At 29.9% G+C, this 25320-nt stretch overlaps 1 protein-coding gene across 7 annotated transcripts in view; it reads left to right on the forward strand.

Moving 5' to 3' along the window:
- Positions 1-361: 361 nt before the first annotated feature.
- The window catches only part of LOC122636551 (kinesin-like protein KIF13B), a 105034-nt gene continuing 80075 nt past the window's right edge, over positions 362-25320 (forward strand). For 2 of the 7 annotated variants that reach the window (XM_043827888.1, XM_043827887.1), the window contains exons 1-2: positions 363-928; positions 21466-21553. In XM_043827888.1, coding sequence (XP_043683823.1) covers positions 874-928; positions 21466-21553 — 143 coding nt within the window. In that variant the 5' untranslated portion in view covers positions 363-873. Of the gene's footprint in view, positions 929-21465; positions 21554-25320 lie in introns of all 7 variants that reach the window. The other 5 variants (XM_043827889.1, XM_043827892.1, XM_043827886.1 and 2 more) reach the window with 4 other exon arrangements.

Consider the following 25320-nt stretch of genomic DNA (forward strand, 5'->3'; position numbering starts at 1 on the left):
TATCGAGTAAAAAATTACATCGATTGCGTGTTTAACTACGTTTCGAATTGTTCTTACGAACTAAGGACAAAGAAAAAAAAAGAAGAAGATTGTGTTCGTGCGTGATCCATAAAAGTACGTGAAGACAATTTAACGAGCGAATAAAGAAAGATAAAGAGAAAACAAAGGATAAAATAAACATGAAGAGCGTTCGAAAGTTGGCGCTAAATTCGATCGTCGAGATATCGATCGGTCAAGAGGTTAACACGGTCGGTACGATGGGTATTACGTCGGTCGAGATGGCGTGCGCGTAGCTCAACGACGTGACGTCAGAGAAGACAAAGTCGAAGCGGAGCCGAGTGGAGCCGAGTAAAGTCGAGTCGAGGCGAACAAAGTCGAGTCGAGCCGTGGGGGAACGACGGTAGACGACGAAGGCCGCGTCGAAGCGTCGTGAGCGTTCCTAGCGGCAGTTCTCGGAAATACGTTCACTCGATAGGAGGAGGACGATCATCGTCGTCCGGCGGTGCACGGACGAGCTACGATAGCAATATGGCGAAGTGTGTCATGGGCTCGGTGAGACGTAGTGCCGTTTGAAAGATGAAAGGTTCGCGGTATGGGTTGAAGATAATCTAGCGTTATGAGGTTCCTGTGAAAAATTCTAAATTGTGCGCGGGTTAGCTGAAACGAGCCGTTCCTCGTGATCAGTTTATACGGTGTGCGCGTTGTTACCGGTGTGAAAACACTACCACACATACACACACACGACACACACATACAGACAGACAGACATATACACGTACATACACAAGCGGCAGCAGACAGCGCGCGACACTGCACGCACTACACATATATACATACGTACATCATACATATATACATATACATATACACGAAATGGCCACGGATAAGATAAAGGTCGCCGTTCGGGTCCGGCCGTTTAATCGAAGAGGTACGTATCACAAAGGAATGATCATGTATATATATATATATCATATATATATATATATACACAGATATATATTATAAGTATGTATTATTTCCCTTATGACAATTATTCATGGAGAACGTTCGAAACGAACGGCGTTTGGAAAAGCTCTCGAGATTCGAAAGAGAGACGTCGGAAGATGACGAGACAAATCCAGACGACGGCTATATGTATGTATGACGATGCGTCTCCTTCCTTCCTTCCTTCCTTCTTTCTTTCTTTCTTTTTCTCTTTCTTTCTTTCTTTACTTCTTCCCTCAAGATCGTAGACCAGTCTCAGAACGATCGACCTTCGATTTCTTTCGTGCTACGACGATCGACGTTTACCTTTCGACGAGAGTGACACTTTAATCGTCGAACGCGTTATCTCACCTGATCCACGTCGACGTCTCTTTTCAAACGTTCTCTTTTTCTCTCTCTCTCTCTCTCTCTCTCTCTCTTTCTCTCTCTGTGTGTTTCTTTTTCTCTCTTTTCCTCTCTCTCTCTCTCTCTCTGTTTCCCTTTCTCCATTTTCTCCATTCGATCGTTCTGAAGTATCAAAGAACGGAACAACGCGAACTTCAAACGCATGTGTGCGTTGAAACGACACGAAGAAAAGTTGGTTTTTCCACCGTAATGCGAACTACGCGTTGAATTTTTTTTTCACTTTCTTTTACTTCTTTCTCTTTTCTTTTCCTTTCTTTTCTCTTCTTTTTTCTTCTCTTTACTTTTTTATATGTTCGACATTTAACCTAAAACTTACTTTCTCCTTTCTTTTCCTATCTTTCTATCGATCTATCTCTCTTTTTCTTTTTTTTTTTTTTATTAAATCGTACTCGTTATCACGTTATCGCGTATATATATATATGTATATATATATATTATATGTAATATGTATATGTATATATGTATGTTGAAGGAAATAGGTTCGGATTGGTGTTGTGTGTACCATGCAACTACGAATAAAGGATTCCGTGTTTACACAGTGAATCCCATAGCCTGCCGGTTCTTCTTTGTTCGAAAAATAGATTCGAACGTGTGGAAAAAGAGAGAGAGAGAGTGAGAGAGAGAGAGAGAGAGAGAGAGAGAGAGAGAGAGAAGACTTTTCAAGACGATTCTACTCTCTCTTTCTATCTTTTTTACGTTACATACATATATACATAAAACGTACATGCACACAATATGCGTGCACACAATATATATATATATATATATATATATATGTACATATATATATGTTGAAATTTGTTAACATTTTTCTTTCAACACAAAAGGAAAGTAACCTATTCGACCAAAGTCTTTTATATATACATATCTAACTCGTTTTTATTTATTATTAATCGGAGATATACACGCTCCTAAAAACATTCGTGCGAGACGAGGAAGGAGAAAAAGAGAAAGGCGAAGAGAAAGAGAGAGAGAGAGAGAGATAGAGATAGATAGATAGAGACAGAGATAGACAGACAGACAAATAGACAGACAGATAGACGTGCTACAGTAAGAGAAAGATAAATAGGTGAGAGAGAGAGAGAGAGAGAGAGAGAGAGAGAGAGAGAGAGAGAGAGAGAGAGAGAGAGAGAATGCATCGAATGCGTCTCGATCGTACGACGATCGACTTTCGTCTATCGAATTACTATCGATTCGCGATCCTCGATTGTTTTTTTCTTTTTTTTATATATTTCTTTACACGTTTCAATACGTTTCTTCGAATACATTTTTTAATGTACGGTGATCTCGATTTCACGTCGCGTTCTAATCCATAATGATAATTATAATCATCGTCGTCAATCGAGTATAGTAATAGTAAAGACGTGAGTTACAGCAGCAAACGATCGTGCCACAAGTTTTGTCCTCCATTAGCTGTTCGTTCAGCGCGAGCGAATTAACCTATACTTGCGTGTGCAACCTCCTTCTTTTCGTATATATATGTAAATATATTATTATTATTCATATTTCGTATATATATATATATATATATGTTTTAATACATATGTTAAATATATATATATAGATCATATATCTATTTATATATATTACGTGTATATATATGTATATATATATATAAATTCGAGAAACTGCGTTACCTTACTAACAAGTTTTTTCTTTTTTTTTTTTTTTTATGCATAAGATCTAAAAATACATATGTAAAAATATATATATATATATACATACATACATATTTAGAATTCGATATATTGCTCTTGAATTAAATGGCAAACGAAGACGAATGTACATAATACGAGTTATTGAAGTTCGCGAAAATTGGGACTTTCGTTATCATGCTCGTAGCTAGTTTTAATTGGTTGATCGATAACGTCGACTTCCACCTCTTCCCTCTCCATTCCTCTTCTCCCTCTCCTTCCCACGTTCCCATCTCCTTCTATCATTCTATCTCCGTTCTATGTTTCTCCTAGAACGCGTTAGAACATTATTATTTTCTTTTTACATTTTTTTTATTTTATTTTTTCTATTTTTTTTTTTTTTTTATTTCGTCTACAATTGTACCAAACGACGTGTGTTCTACGAATTTAAGTACATAGATGTGTGTGTGTTTGCGTGCGTGCATATATATCGTGTATTTCGATATTTTATGGGTTTTCTATGGGTATTCATTGCCCCTTTCACGCCTACTGTCCAAAAAAAAAAGTAATACGTAATGTATAATTTATTACACGCGTCCGAGTTCCAATAAGAATTTGTGTTGTTCGTCTCTCGTTTTATAACGTTGCCAAGTAGTGGAATGTAATGGTGGTTTCATTTTTTTCATTGGCCTGCTTTAATTTGCTTTATCGTGTCATCATATATACATGTATATATATATATATATATATATATATATATATATATATATTATTGCCTATCCATGGTCAATACATACGTATATACATTTTTGATTGTTTACTAAAATTTTTCTTTTCTCTCTCTATCTCTGTCTAATCTTTCTTTTTCTTCTTTTCACGTTAATGCCATCTATTGTAATGTACATTTGTATGTGTATTTTTGAATATCCATTTATGATTCTTTCTTTTTTCCTCTTTTGTGTCTTTCTCTGGCTGATTTTATTTAATCAAAAATCGATTAAACGACTTCGCGAACTTAGATCGTTACGATAAGCTCAAGAAACACAGACATACAAACACACCTGCCTCTCGCGTGTTTTCCCCTTCGAACGTCATCGCCTATCTTCGGGACTTTTCCTTCCACTTTCGATTTCGCTTTATAGATACTCGGCGAACAAAAACGATCTATATGTGTGCGTGTATGTGTGCAGTTTCGAGATAGATCGCGATTATGATCGTTTTACTGCGAAGGAAAGTAACAGATCTTCGAACGGTTTCATTCATTCATTTATTTTTTCGTTCGTTTTATTTTGTTTTATTTTATTTCTTTATTTCTTTCTTTTTTTTTTTTTCCCCCCCCTATAAGTTGCACTAAATCGTCATGGTAGATTTTACGCGAATCATGTGAAAGTGGATAAGTCGTATGCATATTCTATTTTTTTATTTTTTTTATTTTTTTTATTCTATTTTGTTTTATTTTGCTTTTTCTTTCTTTCTAATAATGTCGATCGGTGCAAAGTAAAAGTGAGAAATTCCGATAGATAATTTCTTAAATTTTTCGTAGATTTTTTAAAAAGAAAATCTTGAAAAACAAGATATATATTCTTCGAGATAAATCGTTTCTATTCCGATCGATTTTTCATGTCATTGACGAAGGATATTTTCCATGTGTATACGTATATACCTGGGCGTATATACATACACGTATTATGTCATCGTATCATATGTATAAGTCTTCGTTCGTAAAACTCGTAGTAATTTTCATCGTAAAAAAACACGCACACATACGGATATACACACGTATACACGGTACGTAGTAGTTCGTTTAAAAAAGTGTTAACTTATGCTAATTGAGATATAAACGTGGCGAAGAATAAAAGCAAATGAAAAAAAGAAGAAGAAAAGTTATATTCTACGTCTTTTTCGATTCGTGTATACATGTATGTATATACGTATATATACATATATACGTATATACGTCGTCCATACGTATGATATATATATGCATGTATATGCATCTTCTCGTTAGCATATCAATGAAAATTTTGTTCTCGTTCGATAGTTGAAGAAAATAAGATTTGCAAAATTTATTTCGACCTTGCTTTCGTGTGTGTATACGTGTGTGCGTGCTTGTATAATCAAATCAAAAAAAAAAAAAAATAACGAAGAAAAAGAAATTATCTGATACCAGTATTATTTATTATTTATTATAAAAAGTTAAATAAAAAATTTTTATTTATATCGACTCGATAGAATATCGATTATTAATGATAGTCCGATGATCGAGATATAGACGGATAAGGAACGTCATTCGACGAACGACGATCATGAGATTTCGAAGATAAGAAGAAAGAAAGAATCGTAAAAATAAGATATTTCGATGGCGGAATCGATTTAAACGCGATCGCTCATTCGATTTAAATTTTGAGAGAAAGAGAGAGATGAAAAGAGACGATGTGTGAATGTCGCGTCGTTTTCATTGGCGTCGTCGTCAACGTCGTCATCGTCGTCGTCGTCGTCGTCGTCGTCGTCGTCGTCGTCGTCGTCGTCGTCGTCGTCGTCGTCGTCGTCGTCGTCGTCGTTGTCGTCATTGTCAGCTGACTTTTTATGCTAGTCGCATATAAGTGAGTCATACTCGCGGCTACACTGTTCTATCGAACGACTTTCGCCTATCGATAATGTGCGACTCTTTCTACGTTAACCGTGTTTACCTTGCTTAGAGGTTTTTACTTTATTTCTTTCTTTTCTTTTCTTTTTTTTTGAATTTTTATTTACTTATTTATTTATTTATTTATTTATTTTTTTTTGTATTCCAACGACGTATGTATAGGTATATTTAAAAAATAGAACGTATAAGTGTGTGTGCATATATTTTATTTTTTATATTTTTTATATATATATGTAGTATTCATTTGTACTATTTTATGCATAATAAAAATATGTATATATGTGTGTATATATATTATTTTTTAAAGAAAAATTTAAGAGGCGAATTTAAGCGAGGAAGGATCGAAGATAGAAAATTTCGGGAATGGGATAGAGAAATTTTGTGAGAAATGAAAGGACTTGAAGGAGTTATAGGATAGAAAATAATATTAAAATATCCTTCGACGGTCGTATTTTAATCGATTGTTCGTACGAACGAGTGTCGGATTAATCGACTGAAACCAAAATGGGTTAAGACGGTTTTATTCGTTGGCGCGAACGAATCTCTTAATCGTCAAATAAAAGCTCTGATTTATTTTAAACTATCGTCGTAGATCTTTTGATTTTCGACGATTAAGGTTAACTTGTCCGGAAATAACGTAATGTCGAAAATTAAATTACTTTCTTATCATAAACGTAATCATTTCTATTTCTTCTTTGACCTTTTACTTTCTTTCTTTATTTAATCATTTCTTTTGAATTTACTTTTCATCCCGTCTCGATCGTTATTTTTTTAATATTATATTTCGCTCTTATTCCCTTTATTATCATTTATTATAATTATAAATTATCATCGGTCTAATAATAATAATAATCATGTAACATTAATTTAATGCGTGTATCTACATATATATCTACAAAAACATTTTAAAGTACTTTACGTATTATTGCTTTTCATTTAGTATTTATTACTTTTTAACTGTCTGAATTAGAGTATTTAAAATTTGGAAATACTTTAATATGTTTTCATTAATGATATATCAAGTGTGTTCGATTTTTCTTCATCGCATATATATATATATATATGTACGTATATACGCGCGTACGTACGTACGTGTTCTTTCGTTCTTTAGTTTTTAGAATCATCTATGAGTCAGATTTTCCCGCGATAAATTTCGTGACATCATAGATTATCGTCCGCAGCACGGGTTTGTTATTTAATGAAATATTCTCTCAAGTATTTTTATGATGATGACGTCGTATAAGTCACGTTGATCGATGATTCATCGGATTTTTGATGCCGAAAATTTTTATTTCTGGATCTTTAGTATATATTCTTTTTTTTTCTTTTCTTCGAATATCTATTCGATTAATTTAACTTTTTTTCATTGTTTATTTTTTATTTTTACTTTTATATGTGTATATATATATATTTTTTTTTTTTTTCATAAAAAAATTTCGATGAGTTTCTCTTTCTTACCTACATTTTCAGAATACGAGCGTGGAATTTATAAAAGGTGTCACACACTTTCTTTTATACCGGAGGTCAACTTTTCCTTCGTGAAGAAAATCTCGGAAAATTTTTCTCTTACCTCTCCTTCGTTCGCCCTTAGAATAAATATGAAATGTAAAAAGGTTTCCCCCGAAGACAAATTTTTCGTTCAAGACTTTAACATTCTCTCTTTCTCTCTTCTCACACGCGTCATACACGAAGTCTTTTTCTTTCTTTTTTTTTCTTTTTTTTTTTTTTTTAAAATTCTTTTCTTCTACGTTTTCACTCAAAACGCCACGACATGACCATATTTTTTATTTTATTTTATTTTATTTTATTATTCGTTCATATTTCTATCTGTCGAATTTTTATTAGTATGTTAAATCATGAGAGATGATGTTTCGATGACTTCTCTACTTATTCTTTTATTTTTTCTTTTTGTTTTATTTTATTTCTTTTTTATTTTTCAATCGTAGAGTGAAAAGCTCTCGTTATAATTAGCGCCATACGAGTAAACTCGGAAACGTTCGCTGAAATTACTTTTTTAATTTTTTTACTTTTATCTTTTTCTTTTTATCCCTTCTCACCAGTTGCTATATCTTTACACGAACGATTACCTTTACGAGAGAGAAAGAGAGATATCGGATTTTACGAATCGACGTAAGTACTACTTTTTCGAGCACGTATATCGAAACATCGACACTTACTTTGGCGTTCTTTTGAGAAACTTTTGAATGGCTCTTATGATGTTGCAATTAATAAATTACGTGGATGAATCGATCGATCGATCTATCGATAGATCGATATACTGTAAGAACGAACTCGGTGGATTTTATACGGATTGAAAAGATTAAAAATTTTTTTAATGAGATAGAGAATGAAAGAGAGTGAAAGAAAGAGAGAGGTAAAGATTAGTCGAACTTATATTTTTTATGTAATATAAACAAAAATTCATTTACGAACTTTTCTTCATTGACCCCTCCTCCTTCGACTCCCCTCTTTTCTCTTTAGATCTTTCTCATTACGTTTCGAGTTGACTCTTTACAAAGATACTTTTAAGATCTCTCGTAAAACTTCTCGTCATTCACGATTGTTTCTCAATCGGTTAATAAAAGTTAAAAATTCCAAGAACAATTATATCCTTGGATGGATTTTTTATTCGTTTTATTATATTAATTGAATATTAGAAAAGTATATATATGTATATAAAGTTTACTCAAAAAAAAAAAAGAAAGAACATTATCCAAATCTCTTTTAAATAATTTTATTAAAAAGATTAGACAGATATGAAAATGGAAAAAGAATTAATGAATAATTCTTTCGACTCGTTTCTTATATACATATATATATATCTTAAATTATCATACGGTGTATATAATGTATATATAAATATTCGATATTAATTATTTCATTTTTTATTATGGATGAACATATAAGTAATCGTAAAATATTTTTTACGAGATAAAATCATAGTCAAGTCAATAGTCGGCTCAATCGATATTTAACATTGGTTAAAATCGACCGTATCGATTAGTAATTCCCTAATCTCATTCATCGCCTAGCGTTAGCACTTTTCTGAGGGTTGGCGTGGGTGTCGAGGGTGTGGGTAGAAAGAACAAAAATATCGGGGACTCTTTGTTCGAACGTGTTAGTAAAACATTTTGAACATCCTTGAAACAAAGGATGTCCCTTTTCCATGCACGATCGATAAGCAGAGAAACGCATGGTTTCCAACTGCGGATTTTACGGAGCACCCAATATCGGTCATTTTCTTTTTTTCTTTTCTTTCCTTTCTCTCTTTTAAAGATTTCTTTATTTCGAATTATTCTTCACCGAGCTGATAAGATTCATAAGATTCATAAAATTCATAATTTTCTTGGAAGTAGTCGTAATAAAGAGTAGTGATGATATTACGTAAAAATTATGATTAATTTTTATAGTAATATAGATAACAATATAGATAATTAATACTTCTATTAATATCGTAAGACTATTAGAATTAATTAATGAACGAACATTTCTCTATCATTTTTTTCTACGATTTTTACAGCGGATAATTACAGAGAGATGTTAGAAGGATTTTTATTAACTTCGTTAGGGTATTAAATTCTGTTGCATGAGCTTTGAAATATGATTCTATGGGTTTTATTTTATTATTATTAAAATTATATATATATATATATATTTAAACCGTGCAAGATGGTGTTACAAAAAAAATACTCTTGCAAGCGAAAATAACGAAGCAGCGACTGCAGTGTTTTATTTAATTTATCATATTTCTTTGGTTATATCTTATTCGCTTTATCAGCGAAAAGAAGAAAAGAGAGAGGGTGAGAGAGGGAGAGAGACAAAACAAGAGAAAAAAAGTAAAATACAAAGAAAACGAGTGAGTACAATATTGTCGTTATTCATCGTTTCGAGTGAGAGAGAGAGAGGGAGAAAGAGAGAGCTTTTTAAAGTATATAAAATATATTTATATATATATATATATATGTATATATGTATTTATAAAATATATATGTATTTTTTTTAATACATACGATAAAATATGAATACACATACATATGCATATAATAATTTACAATAAATTCTCACGGAAATTTTATAAAAATTGTGATATCAGATACGATGCGGAAAACGGATTAACTTCCTAGGATATCTACTTATGTATATGTGGAATATGAACGTGTGTGGATACATATGTATAATATATATATATATATATATATATATATATGTATGTATATGAATGTATGTAGGAGGTAGAAGCAAGCTACGTTTCCAAGCATAATTAGATTCTTGTTGCATAACGACGAACGCATCATAAGCAACCTCGAGGATCCCCTTTCTTAGTCACGATTTTTTTTTTTTTTTTTTTGTTACCTTTACTTTTATCTACTTCGTCGTCACGTTCGATCGGCCGATACTTTTTACAAATAAAAAGGAAAGAAAAAGAGATAAAGAATAATAGTCTGCATCCTTTTTAGTATCTATAATGTATCGTATAATGTAATGTTTTTTTTTAATTAAGGAAAAAGTAATATAGATATTTGCAAAAATTAAAAGTAATTTTCTACGATCAAATTAATAGATTATTTTTATTTTCTGATTCTGTGATCGATAAAGAAGTAATTACTTTTTTAGAACTTGTTCTTTCTTTTTTTCTTTTTTTTCTTTTTTTTTTTTTTTTTTTTTTTTTTTTTCATTTTTATTAAATACATCTGTGTAAATTTTGTGCGTATTAAATTATATTTATTCTTTCTATGTTTATATGTATATATATAATTAAATATAATACACATATAATATTAAATAGAATTGAGTTTAATAAAATAAAATTAACGAATAATTAATGATTAAATAATAAAATTGCTATATATATATATATATAAAAAAAAGGAGAGAGAGAGAGAGAGAAAGAGAGAAAGAGAAAAGGAAACGAATATTTATTTTGGTCACTTTTTTCTTTTCTTTTTGGAAGCTTTCTTCTTTTTTGTTTTTTTTTTTTAATAACACATAGCTTTTTAATTCGTGTGAATTTGCTGAAGGTGGAACGACCTTAGCGACATTACAACCGCGCCTTCTGCATCATGACTCATCCGTCCTTTTTCTCTTTCCTTCTCTGTCGGATGTTGGAACACGTGTAATAACCACGAGTTTATTACAAGGTTTTCGAGTCGAACGAAGAAAGCTCGCTGATTTATAGAGAAAAATTATTTCGCTCATAAAGTCACGATTAAGTTTTATTTTATTACGCTGGAAAGAGTTCACTCGATCTTTTCTTTTTTCATTTCTTTTTCTTTTCTTTTTTCTTTTTTTATTTTCTTTTTCTTCAATGTTTTTTCTCTTCTTCTTAGATATCCACGTTTCATTTTATGTCTTTCAAGATACATAAGACAGGGCCGTGTTTACCCTTTTCAAGGCCCTTAGGCGTAATATCGTTATGAAACCTCGAAAAAACTAGTTCGACAAGTGTATTTCAATTAAAACAAATTTATATGTATCTTTTTTGCTCTACTCTCTTTATACATTTTTTTATTTCTTTTTCTTCTCTTTTCTTTTTTTCTTTTTTTTTAAGTTTATGGAAAATAAAAGTCGACGTTTATCATTAAAATTCACTTCGATAATTATTATACTCGTATCGATAGTTCATTATTACTAATATCGAAATACAAATCTTTTGCGTTGGTCAGATTTTTTGTCGAATTTAATATTGCCAACACGATTCGATATTTCGTTTTTGGATGTATATATATATATATATATTTTTTACTTGTTTTTCTTTCTCCTTTCTTTCTTTCTTTCTTTCTTTTTTTTTTCTTCCTTTTGTCCTTTTTTTTTACATGTGAGAGTTTGTGGATTTGCATAATAAAATCGTTTAGAATTCAGTTGTGTGTGTGTGTACCATGTTGAAAATACTTTGAGGCCAGATCCTTGGAGAATTTTTTCTTTGTTTTCTTTTTTATTTTATTATTTCGTTTTTGCAAAATTTGAAGAAAAGTCGACTACAGAAAGAGAAAGAGAGAGAGAGAGAGAGAGAGAGAGAAGTAGAAGAAAACTGGACAAAAAAGGAAAATTTAGCAAGTAAGAAGAGAGGAGAGTGAGAGAGGGAGAGGTAGAGTTAGAGGAGGAGAAGGTTTTTTACGATGTGAGCGACTTAACTCTTAAAAAGCAAGTTTCTCGTGCTTGCCGAGAAGGATTAGGACGAAGTTTGTCGGGTGAAAAACAATAGACGACAAAAGGGCAGCTTGAAAAGTTTTGACCGAACGCATAGGTGACTTTTTTCTACCTTTACCTTTTTCCTTCGAGTTTTCTAATCGAATAAATGACAGTACCTTCGCGTTTAAAATTATACGAAATTTTGAAGGAAACGAGCGAGCGAACAGACAAACGAATGGACAAACAAACAAATAAACAGACAGACAGACAGGATAGACAAATAAAGAAACAAACAAACAAACAAATGTTTCAACATTTACGTGGAATTTATCGTGCGAGATCGTAAATGAAATTTACATACATATGCATCTTTCGTATATCTGGTATTCGGACGAAACTTTACATATATATATATATAGTAATACAAATGCAAGAGAAAGAATAAAAAGTGTATATTAATGAAATTTTATATACATATATATATTTTTTGTAATATATAAATAATAATAAAAATGCTATACGAAGAGAGTGTATATTAATTAAATTATATATATATATATAAATAAATAATAATAATAAAAGTGATACGAAGATGAAACGTATGTATATGAATGAAATTTTATATCGTTCATGCTAATATTTCAACATACATTTATATCGTTTATATGCGTACATATACACTCTAACACATTTCTATACTTTCAACGAGCTACTTCCTTATCGTGCTTTTATCCGTAGCAAGAGATAAGAAAAATAAATCGAATGAGAGATACGATAAGACTCTTTAGAGTCCTTATAGGAGCTTCGTATCGATTCTCCGTGCAAGTCTTCTTTCACTTCTCTCTCTCTCTCTCTTTTTCTTTCTTAACTCTTACCTTTCTCCCTTTCTCTTCGTCTCATCCCCAATTTCATTTCATTCTACTTTTATCGCTTGCTTCCCGTTTCTTTCCTTCATTTTTTTTTCGACTTTCAAATTATTCCGGTTGAGAAGACTTACGAGTCTTAAGAAATTAAAGGCGAGAGCAACGTTTGGAAGGGTTTGTTTGTTTTAGAAAATTCCTCTGGGGAATCCTGTTTATCCTTAAAAAAAGAAGAGAAAAGAAAAGAAAAGAAAAGAAAAGAAAAGAAAAGAAAAGAAAGAACAGAATAATGTCCAAGTAGTTTTATCTCCTCGGAGGAATCTCTTTCCTTCGAATCAACCAAACGTTTTAAGATCAGGGATGAACGATTTCCTTAAATATCTACTTGTAATTCTTAAACATACATCTATACGCAAGTGCAAAAAAGAAAACAAAAAGAAATTTCTTGAAGGGACAGACACGCGGCCCCTTCAAATAGATTTTACGAGTTCATCTTTTCCTTTGTATTTTTTCTTCAAAGATATCTCGAACGCAATCGATCAGTTTTCTCGTAATTAACAAAAGTAAGATAAGTCTTAGTTAGAGATTATAATTCATCGATCAAATTGTAGATCTAACGTGAAGAGTTAACGCAGATAGGATAGGAAATCTATTGCTCGAACTGGAGATATCGAATAGCGGCGACAATCGACGAAGGTGCTTGCTACGATGTCGACAATGTCGACAATGTCAATTTGAATGGAACCATAGAATGCGCTTTGTTTGTTTATACCCTGTGTTGTCGAGGGATAGGAAGGTGGGTGAAGGGAGAAGGGTGTGGCCGAGTACAAGGGGGTCGGGTTTGGAATTGGTTAGACGAGAACGATTTCGTCGATTGTGCGACGATTCAGTTGGGTGGTTGTAAAGGGGATGCTGGAGGGGACAGGAGAGAGAAACTTGTTAGAAACAAAAGCCATGCAGTTCATGAGGCTTGACGGTGTCAAATAGTCCTCCTATACTCTCGAAAGGGACAAATAGAGATAGATCGAGGTATCGCATATGGTTTTGAATCAGCTGTCCATACTATGTCTATCTTTTACCCTATGTTCTAAACGAATGTCCATTGACAATTATACGTCGACGTCATATTATACGCGATATATATTAATTTGGATTAGAACGTGGAATATACAACAATTGGATTTTGTTATTTTTTTCTTTCTTTCTTTCTTTCTTTCTTTCTTTCTTTCTTTCTTTCTTTCTTTTTCGAAATAAAATAGAAAAAGAAGAGTATAAAAAGTGACAGGAATTGATACGGCGAAAGGTATGAGACTTGCGCCTGTTAAATTTGTGTCAAGTTGAACGCACTACCGTAATGTTTATACACGGTGGATCGTTTGACAAGGGAGGGGAAAAAAGAAGTGAGAAAGTAAAAACGTCGTGTAAAAAAAGAATGTATAAAAATTGATATACGTATAGAGGGTATAAAACTTTTGTGTTTTTGTAAAACTGACGCAAAAAATTGAAACGAAAAAAAGCCTTAGCTCGAAAAGATTTTCCTTGATAAACGAGTGAAATGATAAAGAAATGAAAAATGGAAAAAAAATTAGTGCGTCGAGGAGAAAATAATATAAAGGTAGAAAAAAGAAAGTATTTTTTCAAAATAATACACCGTGATCTTTCTCGTGACGTTTTCTCCGGACTAATTAGTCTGCGTTTTTGCGACCGCGTGAAAGTAAGTAAAATGCGTGAATAAAAGCGGTGTTAAGAAAACCGTGTAAAAAATAAAAAAGAAAAGAAAAAAAAAAATACTCGGTTGTGTAGAAGAGTACGTCTAATCCGATACGATAGTACAAAAAAAAAAAAAAATTTTATTTATTTATTTTTTTTTTTTTTTTTTTTTTTTGAAATTCAAAAAAATCTTTTGAGATAAAAAACCTCGAGTTTCGTAGATATTTTTTTTTTTATGTCACATAAAATCTATGCATTGTTTGTTTGTCCTACACTTGTTTCTTCTCTATCTCTTATCTCTCCGTTATCAGACCGTGACGACGAGAGATAAATGTAATTTTTCTTCCTTCCTTTCTTTTTTTTTTTGTTTTGTTTTGTTTTGTTTTATTTTATTTTATTTTATTTCATTAATGACAAGTTAGAAACAAAAATCGTATAAAGTTTATATAGGGATCTGTATTGACTTGATAAACATACAAACAAACAAATAAACACGTTGAAACGTTTTAGAAACAATTCCGAGAAGAAAAGAGACAAGAAGTTCTCTCGATAATATAACGAAGGAATTTTTACAGACGTAAAACCATTGTCAATGGTGATAACATCGGTTTTTCATTCTCTCCGTTTCTTACGATTATTTTAATATTAATTATCAATCGAATGTCATTCGTGTAATATAGATTTTTTTCGTGTAAGAAATTTATTACGGAACGTTATCACGTATACAAATGAAACGTCAAGTAACAACGTTAGTATCATTAGTTCTTTTGATTTATTTTACTTTTTTTACGAAAAAAAAAAAAAATGTTAAAATATCAATTTTTCTACGAGAATAGAAATAGTAAATAAATATGTAAGCTTAAAAAAAATTCTTAAATAATTGATCATTTCGTACGATCGATGATCTATCACAAATCCCATAGATATTGTTTTCATAAACGAAAGCGAAAAATTGCGAAAAAATAGAGAAGAGAAGAACAAGAAGAAAAAAAAAAAGAAAGCAAGATTATCATCGAACCGTTTCGTTCTTGCTAAAGCAACGATTAACCAACCAATGTTTTTTCGTAATTCTATCGTGTTATAATGTAATACGTAATCATTTTTTTTTAACGATCAAGGGAGAATACTATTATATTAATTTTCTTTTTTTTTTTTTTTCATAAATTTAAGGAATAAATAATCTACGTACATATACATAAATAAAATTTTTTTGTCAACGAATTATTAAATTAAATTTTTGTAATCTACGATTCCAACGTAGATCATAGAATTTCAAATTTTTCGTGGATATATGTATGTATGTATGCATAATGGATACTTTCTTATTGCTTTATTATTATTATTTTCTTTTTTTTCATTTATTGTTAATATCATGCTGATTTAATTTGGTTTAATTTTCGCCAAGTTTAATATGATTTTTATTAATAAAAATCTTGTATATTTTTATTATTATTTATTATATATTATATATTATTATTATTATTTATTAATTCATTCATTCATATTGCGATCAATATTTTCGAGGTGACCATTTTGATATTGCAATATCGTATACATACATACATATATATATACATATAATATTAAAAATCAATTCGTTTGAATTTGATATATGAACAAATGTGTACGTATTTACAAGATACGTGCATCGTTTGATTTGAAAGAACTTTGGCCAATTTTTGCTTCTCAATTCTGGCCCCTCCCCCTCCCGATGTAACTATATCATATCTATATGTACACACGCATATATATTTTCCTGAAAGACTTATAGAAACGTCGATGACGTTGTAAATACGTACGATCTACACGTATGCACGTAAGAGTATATGTCGTAGATTTAAAGTGACATACAACATGGATTCGTCGAAACGTAGATTTATTGAAATTGATTGTTCATAAAAGATATCGAAACTCATCGAACCACTTCGATCATATTTCAATTTGTAATTTACGTTACGAAAACGATAATACTTGGATACGATGAATGATCGATCAATTTCAATCAGCGATTTTAAATTTAAACAAAGATGGGACAGAAAAAAAAAAGAAAGAAAGAAATAAAAACCAAAAAAAAAAAAAAAGAGAGAAAAAGAAACGAGGATACAATTTTCTATACGCACGCGTCTGTTGTTTATTTAAATAAATCCGTATGTAAATGTGGATTTTATATATAAATATGGAAATAAAAAGGGAGTTTCAATGAGAGTGCATAATTCTTTTTTATATTTTTATTTATTTATTTCTTTTTTGTTGGGACAGGTTTTATACGTATTGCACGGGTTACTTCGGTAATTCTATGTACTTGGTCCGATATTTTCTAACGAGCTAGATAAGAGAAAAAGAGAGAGATACATACATACATGCATACATACATACATGCATACATACATACATGCATACATACATACATACATACATGCATAGAAAATGTAAATGAAACATCCAACTATCGTGATCTCTTCTCAGTGACGTTGTAGCTTTGAATAAAATCGTGTTGTGCATTATAGATATGATATCTCGTGACTATTGCGATGCCGATGTTTTCTGAAGTTTGTTGAGAGAGAGAGAGAAAGAGAGAAAGAGAAATATTATCGTGTATTTTTTTTCTCCACCTCTCATCACTTTTTTCTCTCTCTCTTTTTTCTCCTTCTCGTCCTCATGTACGTTCGCGTAGTGTAGCACTTGAAATAACAAAAACGTTTAAATTGAAGTCTAGGACTACAGAGACGACGAATGAATGCCCAAATGAATTAATTCAAAGTCACGCTTTTGAATTTTTATCAAATAAATTCGGGACGATTATTTCAATGTCGCTTAAAAGTTATTCGTTCGGTCCATCGATAATTAATGCATTTGTAAATTTTTATTAATTTTTTTTCCTTTGGTATATACACTCTAGTATCTTTTTTTCTTTTCTTTTCATTTTTTTTTCAATTTCTTTCTTCATTTTTTTTTTTTTTTTAATTGTATTTTTTCCTCTTTTTTTTTTTTTAACTGATGGGAGATTGAAAAGAAAGAGATAGAGAGAAAGAGGAATAAAGAAAAAAAAAGGCATTCATCTTTTAAAATTGTCGACAGCTGGTGCAATGTCGCTGTTGGTATTTCATTCGCCGAGCTTATTTTTATGCGCTTTTAACCCGTGTTGTACATTATACGAAAGGATTTAGCAAAAATATATATATATATATATATATACATATACATATACATATGTATTCATTATCATATAACGATTCTCGCAACAAATATTTTTTTTAATTTCTTTTTTATTTCATTTTTTTTTTTTTTTTTTACATAAACGTTTTTATACGCCCATGTTTTTGTACGAGATTGAATATTCGGTCGAATTAATTACATTTAATTTCTACGAAGTATATACGATGCTCTTTTCGTTTCTTTTTTTTTTTCTATTTTTTTAATTTTTCTTCTTTTATTTTTGTTAAATAAATAAGTAATCGCGAATATGTGGGACGATACGTGGGATGATTTCGATTAAATGAACGATATTTATCATTTTATTTTTCTCTGTTTTTTTTCTTGTTTACACCAATTTAGTATATACCATTACGCTTATTTTTTATCGAAAGATCCCAATAAGGAAAATGTGGCGCCGGTTTATTCCTAATGCGCCTATTGCGATAAATGCGGCCTTGTTTGCCCACGTAATTTTCACCTAGCTAGAACGTATTCCATTAATTTTCTACGATATTTCCAATACCACGATATTTCTTAGTTGTCGTCTATCGACTCACGAGATACGACATTCGTTGACTTAATTAATTACGTTCAATTTAATTCATTATCAAGACGTTATTATTTCTTTCTTTCGACGAGAAACTTAATATATATTATATACATATATTATATATATATATATGTATATATACGTACGTACGTATATATATATGTGCACCTATGTATAAATATATACATGTACGTATATATCTTTCATAATTCGTCCAATCAATTTAATCTATATACTTAAACGTTATACTTAGGGATTGTTTACGTTACTCGTCGAATTTCTACGTTACCGAATACGGTTCGAGAAATGTAAACGATCGATAGAAATTTGTTTAGTCTTGGCAAAGAACGAACTTGATGTCGACGAAAGTTGATCCCCACGTTTCTCTTGAAATTTATTATTTCTTTTTTTCTCCTTTTTTATATATATATATATATATATAAATATCTCAAAAAAAAAAAAAAAGAAAAAAGAAGAAGAAGAAGAAATTAAAAACGTAACGAGATACGAAAAATAAAGGGAGAAAATTGCTCGAAGATTTGATAATAACGTTAACAGTAACATTATCTTATCGTAGTTAAATATATTGATTCAATTGGTTAATGTATATACATATGTACAGACACTCACACACACACACACATATATATATATATCTACTTACTTACATACATATATACAGAGATATATATGTATATAGAATAATACTGTTCTATTATCGTGTACGTTTGAATAATACTATTATATTATAGTCTATATATCATTCTATTTTATTTTATGTATTTCGCGAATACGATTATCTTAAACAACACAAAATTCTCTCTCTCTCTCTCTCTCTCTCTCTTTCTCTCTCTTTTTCTATATGTGTGTGCGTATATATATATATATATATGTACAAACATTATGACTCGAGACCGTCGTAAGTATGTAACACACGTCACTTGGGGACTCAGAGGTACGTTGTACATATGTACGGCTTCCTCTTATTTCTTATCTACCTTTCTACATCGTTATTTCATGACAAGAATCATCGTCTCGAAAATATAAAATTTTACATCGACAAATAAACTATTATTCTATTAATTTATGTGTAAAATTTTAAAAATAATTTCTACGAATATAAGTTGCTTCATAATTTTTTTTTGTAATGTTAACATTTTATATTTTGTATATATTTCTTTTCTTTTTTCTTTTTTTGTTTTGTTTTTAAAACTAATCATTAATATTCCTTTCTGAAAATTAATTTCTTTTTCTTTCTTCCTCTTTTTCTTCTTCTTTCTATCCATATTATTATTTTTAAATTATGTAATTTCTTTTTTAGGGGGAAAAGAATAATTGTTAATTCATGTTCGGAAAAATAATATTTGTTAAAGATATATATATATATATATGTTATATTATTTAGTATTATATAGTTACATATTACATATTATATGTTTTAATTTATATAATTTATTTTTTAAAGAGGAAAAAACAAATTTTTTATGATCTAATTTGTTTATTACTTTTAAATTATATTACAAAGGGTTAATGTTCATATTGATACGCTAATATATAGAGTACAGTTGAACATAATATAAGTTTCACGTTATATAATTTAGTTTTAAATTAGATTATAAAGGATTAACCTTCTAATTGATATGATAGTATATATACATATTATACATATTATAAATTTCATATTATATAATTTATTTTCTATAGGTGAAGAAAAAATTAGATTATAAAGGGTTTCGGCATTCAAATCGATGTAATAGTGTAGTATGATAATATATTTTGTGAAAGATGACAAAAAAGAGAAAGAAAGAAAGAAAAAAAAAAGAAAAAAAAAAGAGAATTAGGTTAAAGCGGGTTAACGTTCAAATGGTCATGATGGAAATTAATTGTTCCTCAAATAGAACATCTCCGATTCGAACAGTAGTCTACATACATACATACATACATACTGTACGACAATGATATTTGCTATTCCAGTGGCTGCAGCAATACGATTAAGGTACGTGTTTGTAAGCACACAAAAGCAAAGTCTCTGACGTATTGTTGTAGTTCACACGTAGATCGAACTTCGTGCTTTAATATTAGAGATAATTTTCTCACCTTTACGATTTGATTTCTAAGTTCCGATATAATATATACCGTTGTCCCACTTTCGTTAGATCTAAACTCATTTCTGTTTCAACGCTATCCAACGTTTAATATCTTTCGTTCTTTACAATCCATTTTCTTTTTTTTTTTCTTTCTTCTATTTTACGTTTCAATGTTATTGAAATGAAATGAAATGAAATGAAATGAAATCGAACGAAAGAAATATTTTTTCCGATGTTTTTTCTTTCTTAAGAAAATTTTTCAACCTGGATACAATTCGAAAATTATTAGTTGTATTAATTATAGTTGTCTCTTATATATTACCGCGATAAATGATATCGATAAGGTACTAATATGTACTATCGCTATTTATGTCAATCAGTTAACGAAGGAAAAAATTAAAAAAAGAATAAAAGTATCCATCGTGTATATTCGATGAGATACATAATAATATATAATTTACGAACTAATTAAAATCTTCTTGGTATCTTTTGTCTAAGTTGTCATGACTGTCGATAATTAATTAGCTTTGATATTATGTATATTTCTCTGGCAAATAGTAACACGACTATGTGAATTATATACGCATATATATATATATATATATATATATATATACACGCACGTATACATATATAAATGCGCTATAGTTTTATATATACTATACTGTACTGCATAACGTCCAATAATTCCTATATGATAATATATATATATATATACACACACACATACATATATATACAAATACACATATATCTATCATAGTTGAGAAGTTTCCTTCTGAATGGAAATTTACGTAAGTCCGATCCTTTCATACTATATAACTCGTCCGTTCAATAACGTGCCTGAAAATGTTCATCTTCTCTTGAATATCACCTCTGCAGTAGACTATATAACTTGTCGTTCTTGGATTATTTGACGTATTCGCATATTATCTCATATATGTATATGTGTATATATATCATCTATATATATATATATATATATATATATTGTCTCTTTCTCTCGTTTCATCTTCTTGTGATTTGTGATAATTAAAAAAAAAAAAAAAAAAAAAGGAAAAAAAAAGAAAAAAAAAAAGATTAGAATATAGCGTATTGAAAGTGAACTCTTTTCTTTTTTTTCCTTTCTTTCTTCTTTTCTTTCTCTCTCTCTCTCTCTGTTTTTTGTTTGTAAATAATTTGTAATTGTAAGAAAAAAAGAAAGATCTATTTCTAATTTTGTCTTTCAATTTTTGTTTACTTTTTCTTTTTTTTGTTTTCACAGAGCTAGAACTCGGTACACAATGCGTCGTGGAAATGTCCGCACAGCAAACCATCTTGCAGCATCCGACAACGATGGACAAGATCGATCGGTAAGTCAACAATTAGTTTTATTTCTTTCTTCTCTCCCTTTTTTTATTTCTTTTTTATTTACTTATTTTTTTTTTTTTTTCTTTAGATATACGTAAAAAAAATTTTTTCGCTTCTGACAGACTTCGACATACTTCAAAAACTCGATGGATAAGGGAACAATGTATCACCCTATATTTCGTAGTTCGTTTACAAACTTTTAACGATATCAAAAACCCTGTCAAAAGTTTTTCGCGATAATGATAAGAAGCCATATTTTATGGTATAGAAAACATCTAATCGTTAAAATTTCGACGTATTGGATTTCTCGGTGAAAAAGAAAAAGTAGAGGGAAAAGAATTGTTTTCTCTCTCTCTCTCTCTTTTTTTTTTGTTTCTTTTTCTCCTTTTTTTTTTTGGCGAACAAACTATTTGTTGTTATTACAATACAATAATAATCGAACAAATGAAAAAGACGTTATTCTTTTCGCGATGTTTCTCGTCCGACGAAATTGAAATATATATATATATATATACACGCATATAGTGTGTTATCGTACCTAGATAAGACATTTTGAGAATGTTTGACTAGTATGAAAGCTATTAAAATGTACATCCCACGCATTTCCCTTGTTGATTGTTTTTAAAATTTTTGTTATCTCTTTTTTCTTTTTTTTTTTCTTGTTTCTCTTCTCTCTCTCTTCCTCTCTTTATCTCTCCGCATATATATATATATATATATATATATATATATATATATATAGACACACACACACACACACATGTATATTGAACATTACATTTAATTAAAGCAAGCTTAATTATCTCGAGATCGAACACTTCAATTTAACGTTGAGAAATATCGAAACCAAAGCTGAGATTTTCGATAAAACATGTCGATATAGTGACGCATTATTTAATTTTACGCGAAATTTTAAACGACGGTGTGGTTATTAAAACATGAAAATAAAAAAAGAAATGCCAGAGAGAGAGAGAGAGAGAGAGAGAGTCATTGTTATTTTTTTATATAAAAAAGAAAAAAACAACAAATACGTCCGTCCTTTTCTCTTTGTCCAATACATTTGAGATAGTTCTTTTTTTATTTTCCCATTTTATATTATTTTATTATTTTTCTTCTTTTTTTTTTTTTTTTTTTAATATCTTTTAGTCGAGCGTTAAAACTTTCTCGATAAAAATTATTTTAATCGGTGGTGCACTGTTATATTCGAGAAAATTAGCAACGTCGACTTTACTTTTATCTATGTATAGTAACATTATAACATTCTACCCTCCTCTCCATACATTCTACCCTTCATAACCTACCCTTCTCTTTCTTTCTTTCTCTTTCTCTCTATTTTTCTTTTTTTATACGTTTCTCTATATAAATAAATAAATAACTAAATAAATACATACGTAAAAATTTATATTTATAAATATATATATATATACATGTAAGTCCAAGTCCGTTTCAAAAAAAAAAAAAAAAATAAAAATAAAAAGAAAAGGGGTGCAAAAAAAGAGATGATAAAAATCAAAGACACACGCTTAATGCCACCAGGGAACATGGCGTGCAACGTAATTGTAACTCTTATTATTGGTATCATCGATACTACGTGAGCGTGAGCACAGCAATTTTTTTTCTTTTTCCTTCTTTTTATATTTCTTTCTCTCTCTCTCTCTCTTTCTTTCTCTCTGTTTCTCTCTTTCTGTGTTTCTTTTATCTCGTTTCTTATACCGTCTTTTACCCTTATAACTACGGTACCGCATAAACCAGGAAGGATTTCCCAAGTGGCCGTTGGATTATTACAATCATTCTTTGACTCCTTACGGTAAATTCTCTTTTTTTTTTCTCTCTCTTTTTTTCTCTTTCCCTTTCTCTCCCTCTTTCTCTTTTTTCCACGTTTTCTTTTTCCTCCTCTTTCTCTCATTCTTTCTTGAATATCTCATTAATAATATAAATAAGAAATTATATTGAAAACGATGAAGGTTTATTATATTAATCGACTAAAATTAATTGCATTAAAATCATCTTCATTTACCACCCATCCCTCCTCATCCTCCTCCACTATTATTATTTTCAATTAATCATAACGAATTCGAATTGGTTTAATCGCTTAACACTTTTTAATTTACGATTAATTATTGTTTGTTAAAGATAATGACGTTCGATCGGCATTTTAAATAAACATTTGATCATAATATTTGAATTAAATTTATTATTATAAAATGTATAATGTGATATCAGTAGGCGAATGCAATAAGTGACAATTAAACATGATAATTTAATTATTTATAAGCTCAATGATATATTCGTAGTGAATTATTGATCATATTACTTTGCAAAATGCGTATCGTTGATTAATAAAAATGTTGACGACGAATAAATAGAAATATTAATTTATGCGTTCCTCTTATCGTTCGTTTTTTTTTTTTTTTTGATAATAATAATTCAATTCTTTCATTAATTTTTCAAATAATGGTATAATTTGTTATAATAGGTATTTAGTTGGTTAGAAAAATGGAAGAAAAGATAGTATAATATTTTTCTTTTTTTTTTTTTTCTTTATAATAAAAATTATAGAACGAAGATAGTTTCTAGATCCAGCCTATTTATTCAGAAATTCTTTTCTCTCTCTCTCTCTCTCTCTCTCTCTCTCTCTCTCTCTCTCTCTCTCTCTCTCTCTCTCACTCTATTATATATATATATATATATCTGTCTCTATCCATTTCTTTCTATCTCTTTATCTTTCTCGTTCTATCTCTCAATAGACACGTTACCGTCCGATTTTATCAGCATACGTAATGCATGACGTTCGACTGTATTATTTTGCATCGATCCGTGTTGAACGTTATTATTTAATCGTCGTATATCTATCTATAATGACAGAATTCACGATTGTACATTTCGTATTATACAAATATTATTATTACAACAACATATCTATGTATTTCAAAATTATATCGAAGATTTCTTGTCATACCTCTAACGTGATATTAATTAAAAATTCGTGAATCTATCAATTATCCAAATTAAATTAAAAGGACGATTTCAATGACATTTTGATTTTAGATCGTGTGATTAAGGATCGTATATGTCTGTGCAAACAAAAGATTAATTAGTTTAATGAGACGTCTGGGAGAGAACGAAAAAGACATTTTTTTTCTTTTCTTTCTTTCTTTTCCTTTTCTGTTTATTTTTGCTGTTTACTTTTTCTTTTTGGTTTTTCTTCTTTCTTTTCTCTTTTTCCTCATATAAATCTATTTAATGGAACATTTCGAATTCCCTTAACGACGAATGTGCTTGCCGTCGACGTTTAAAAATAAAAAAAAAATAAAAATAAAAATAAAAATGCAAAAGGTTTGCAAGTGTCTGCATAATGTACGTCTTAACGTTCCGTGTTTCCACATAAAAATAAATTATTTAGAATCTTCCGATCTAACCGTGAGAGGAAATTTCATTGGAAAATTTGGCTAACGCATTGTTTCTGTCTTTTTTTCTCTCTCTCTCTCCCTCTCTGTGTGTGTGTGTGTGTGTGTGTGTGTGTGTGTGTGTGTGTGTGTGTGTCGTTCGTTCTATAAATTTGATCTCAAATCGGAAATAACAAATTTCGAGATAATCTTATCGCAAACTAATATCACAAAAATCATCATTCGAAATGTAAATATTTCGTAATTTATACTTCATTGACTACGAAGATACGTAATCATGAAGTATTATTTATTATCTATTTCTGTCATATTTCTTTATTTATTAGTTTTTACTTTATTAGATCTTATAGATCAGCAATAAA

The sequence above is a fragment of the Vespula pensylvanica genome, chromosome 22, assembly GCF_014466175.1.
Source record: "Vespula pensylvanica isolate Volc-1 chromosome 22, ASM1446617v1, whole genome shotgun sequence".
Taxonomy (NCBI): Eukaryota; Metazoa; Arthropoda; class Insecta; order Hymenoptera; family Vespidae; genus Vespula; species Vespula pensylvanica.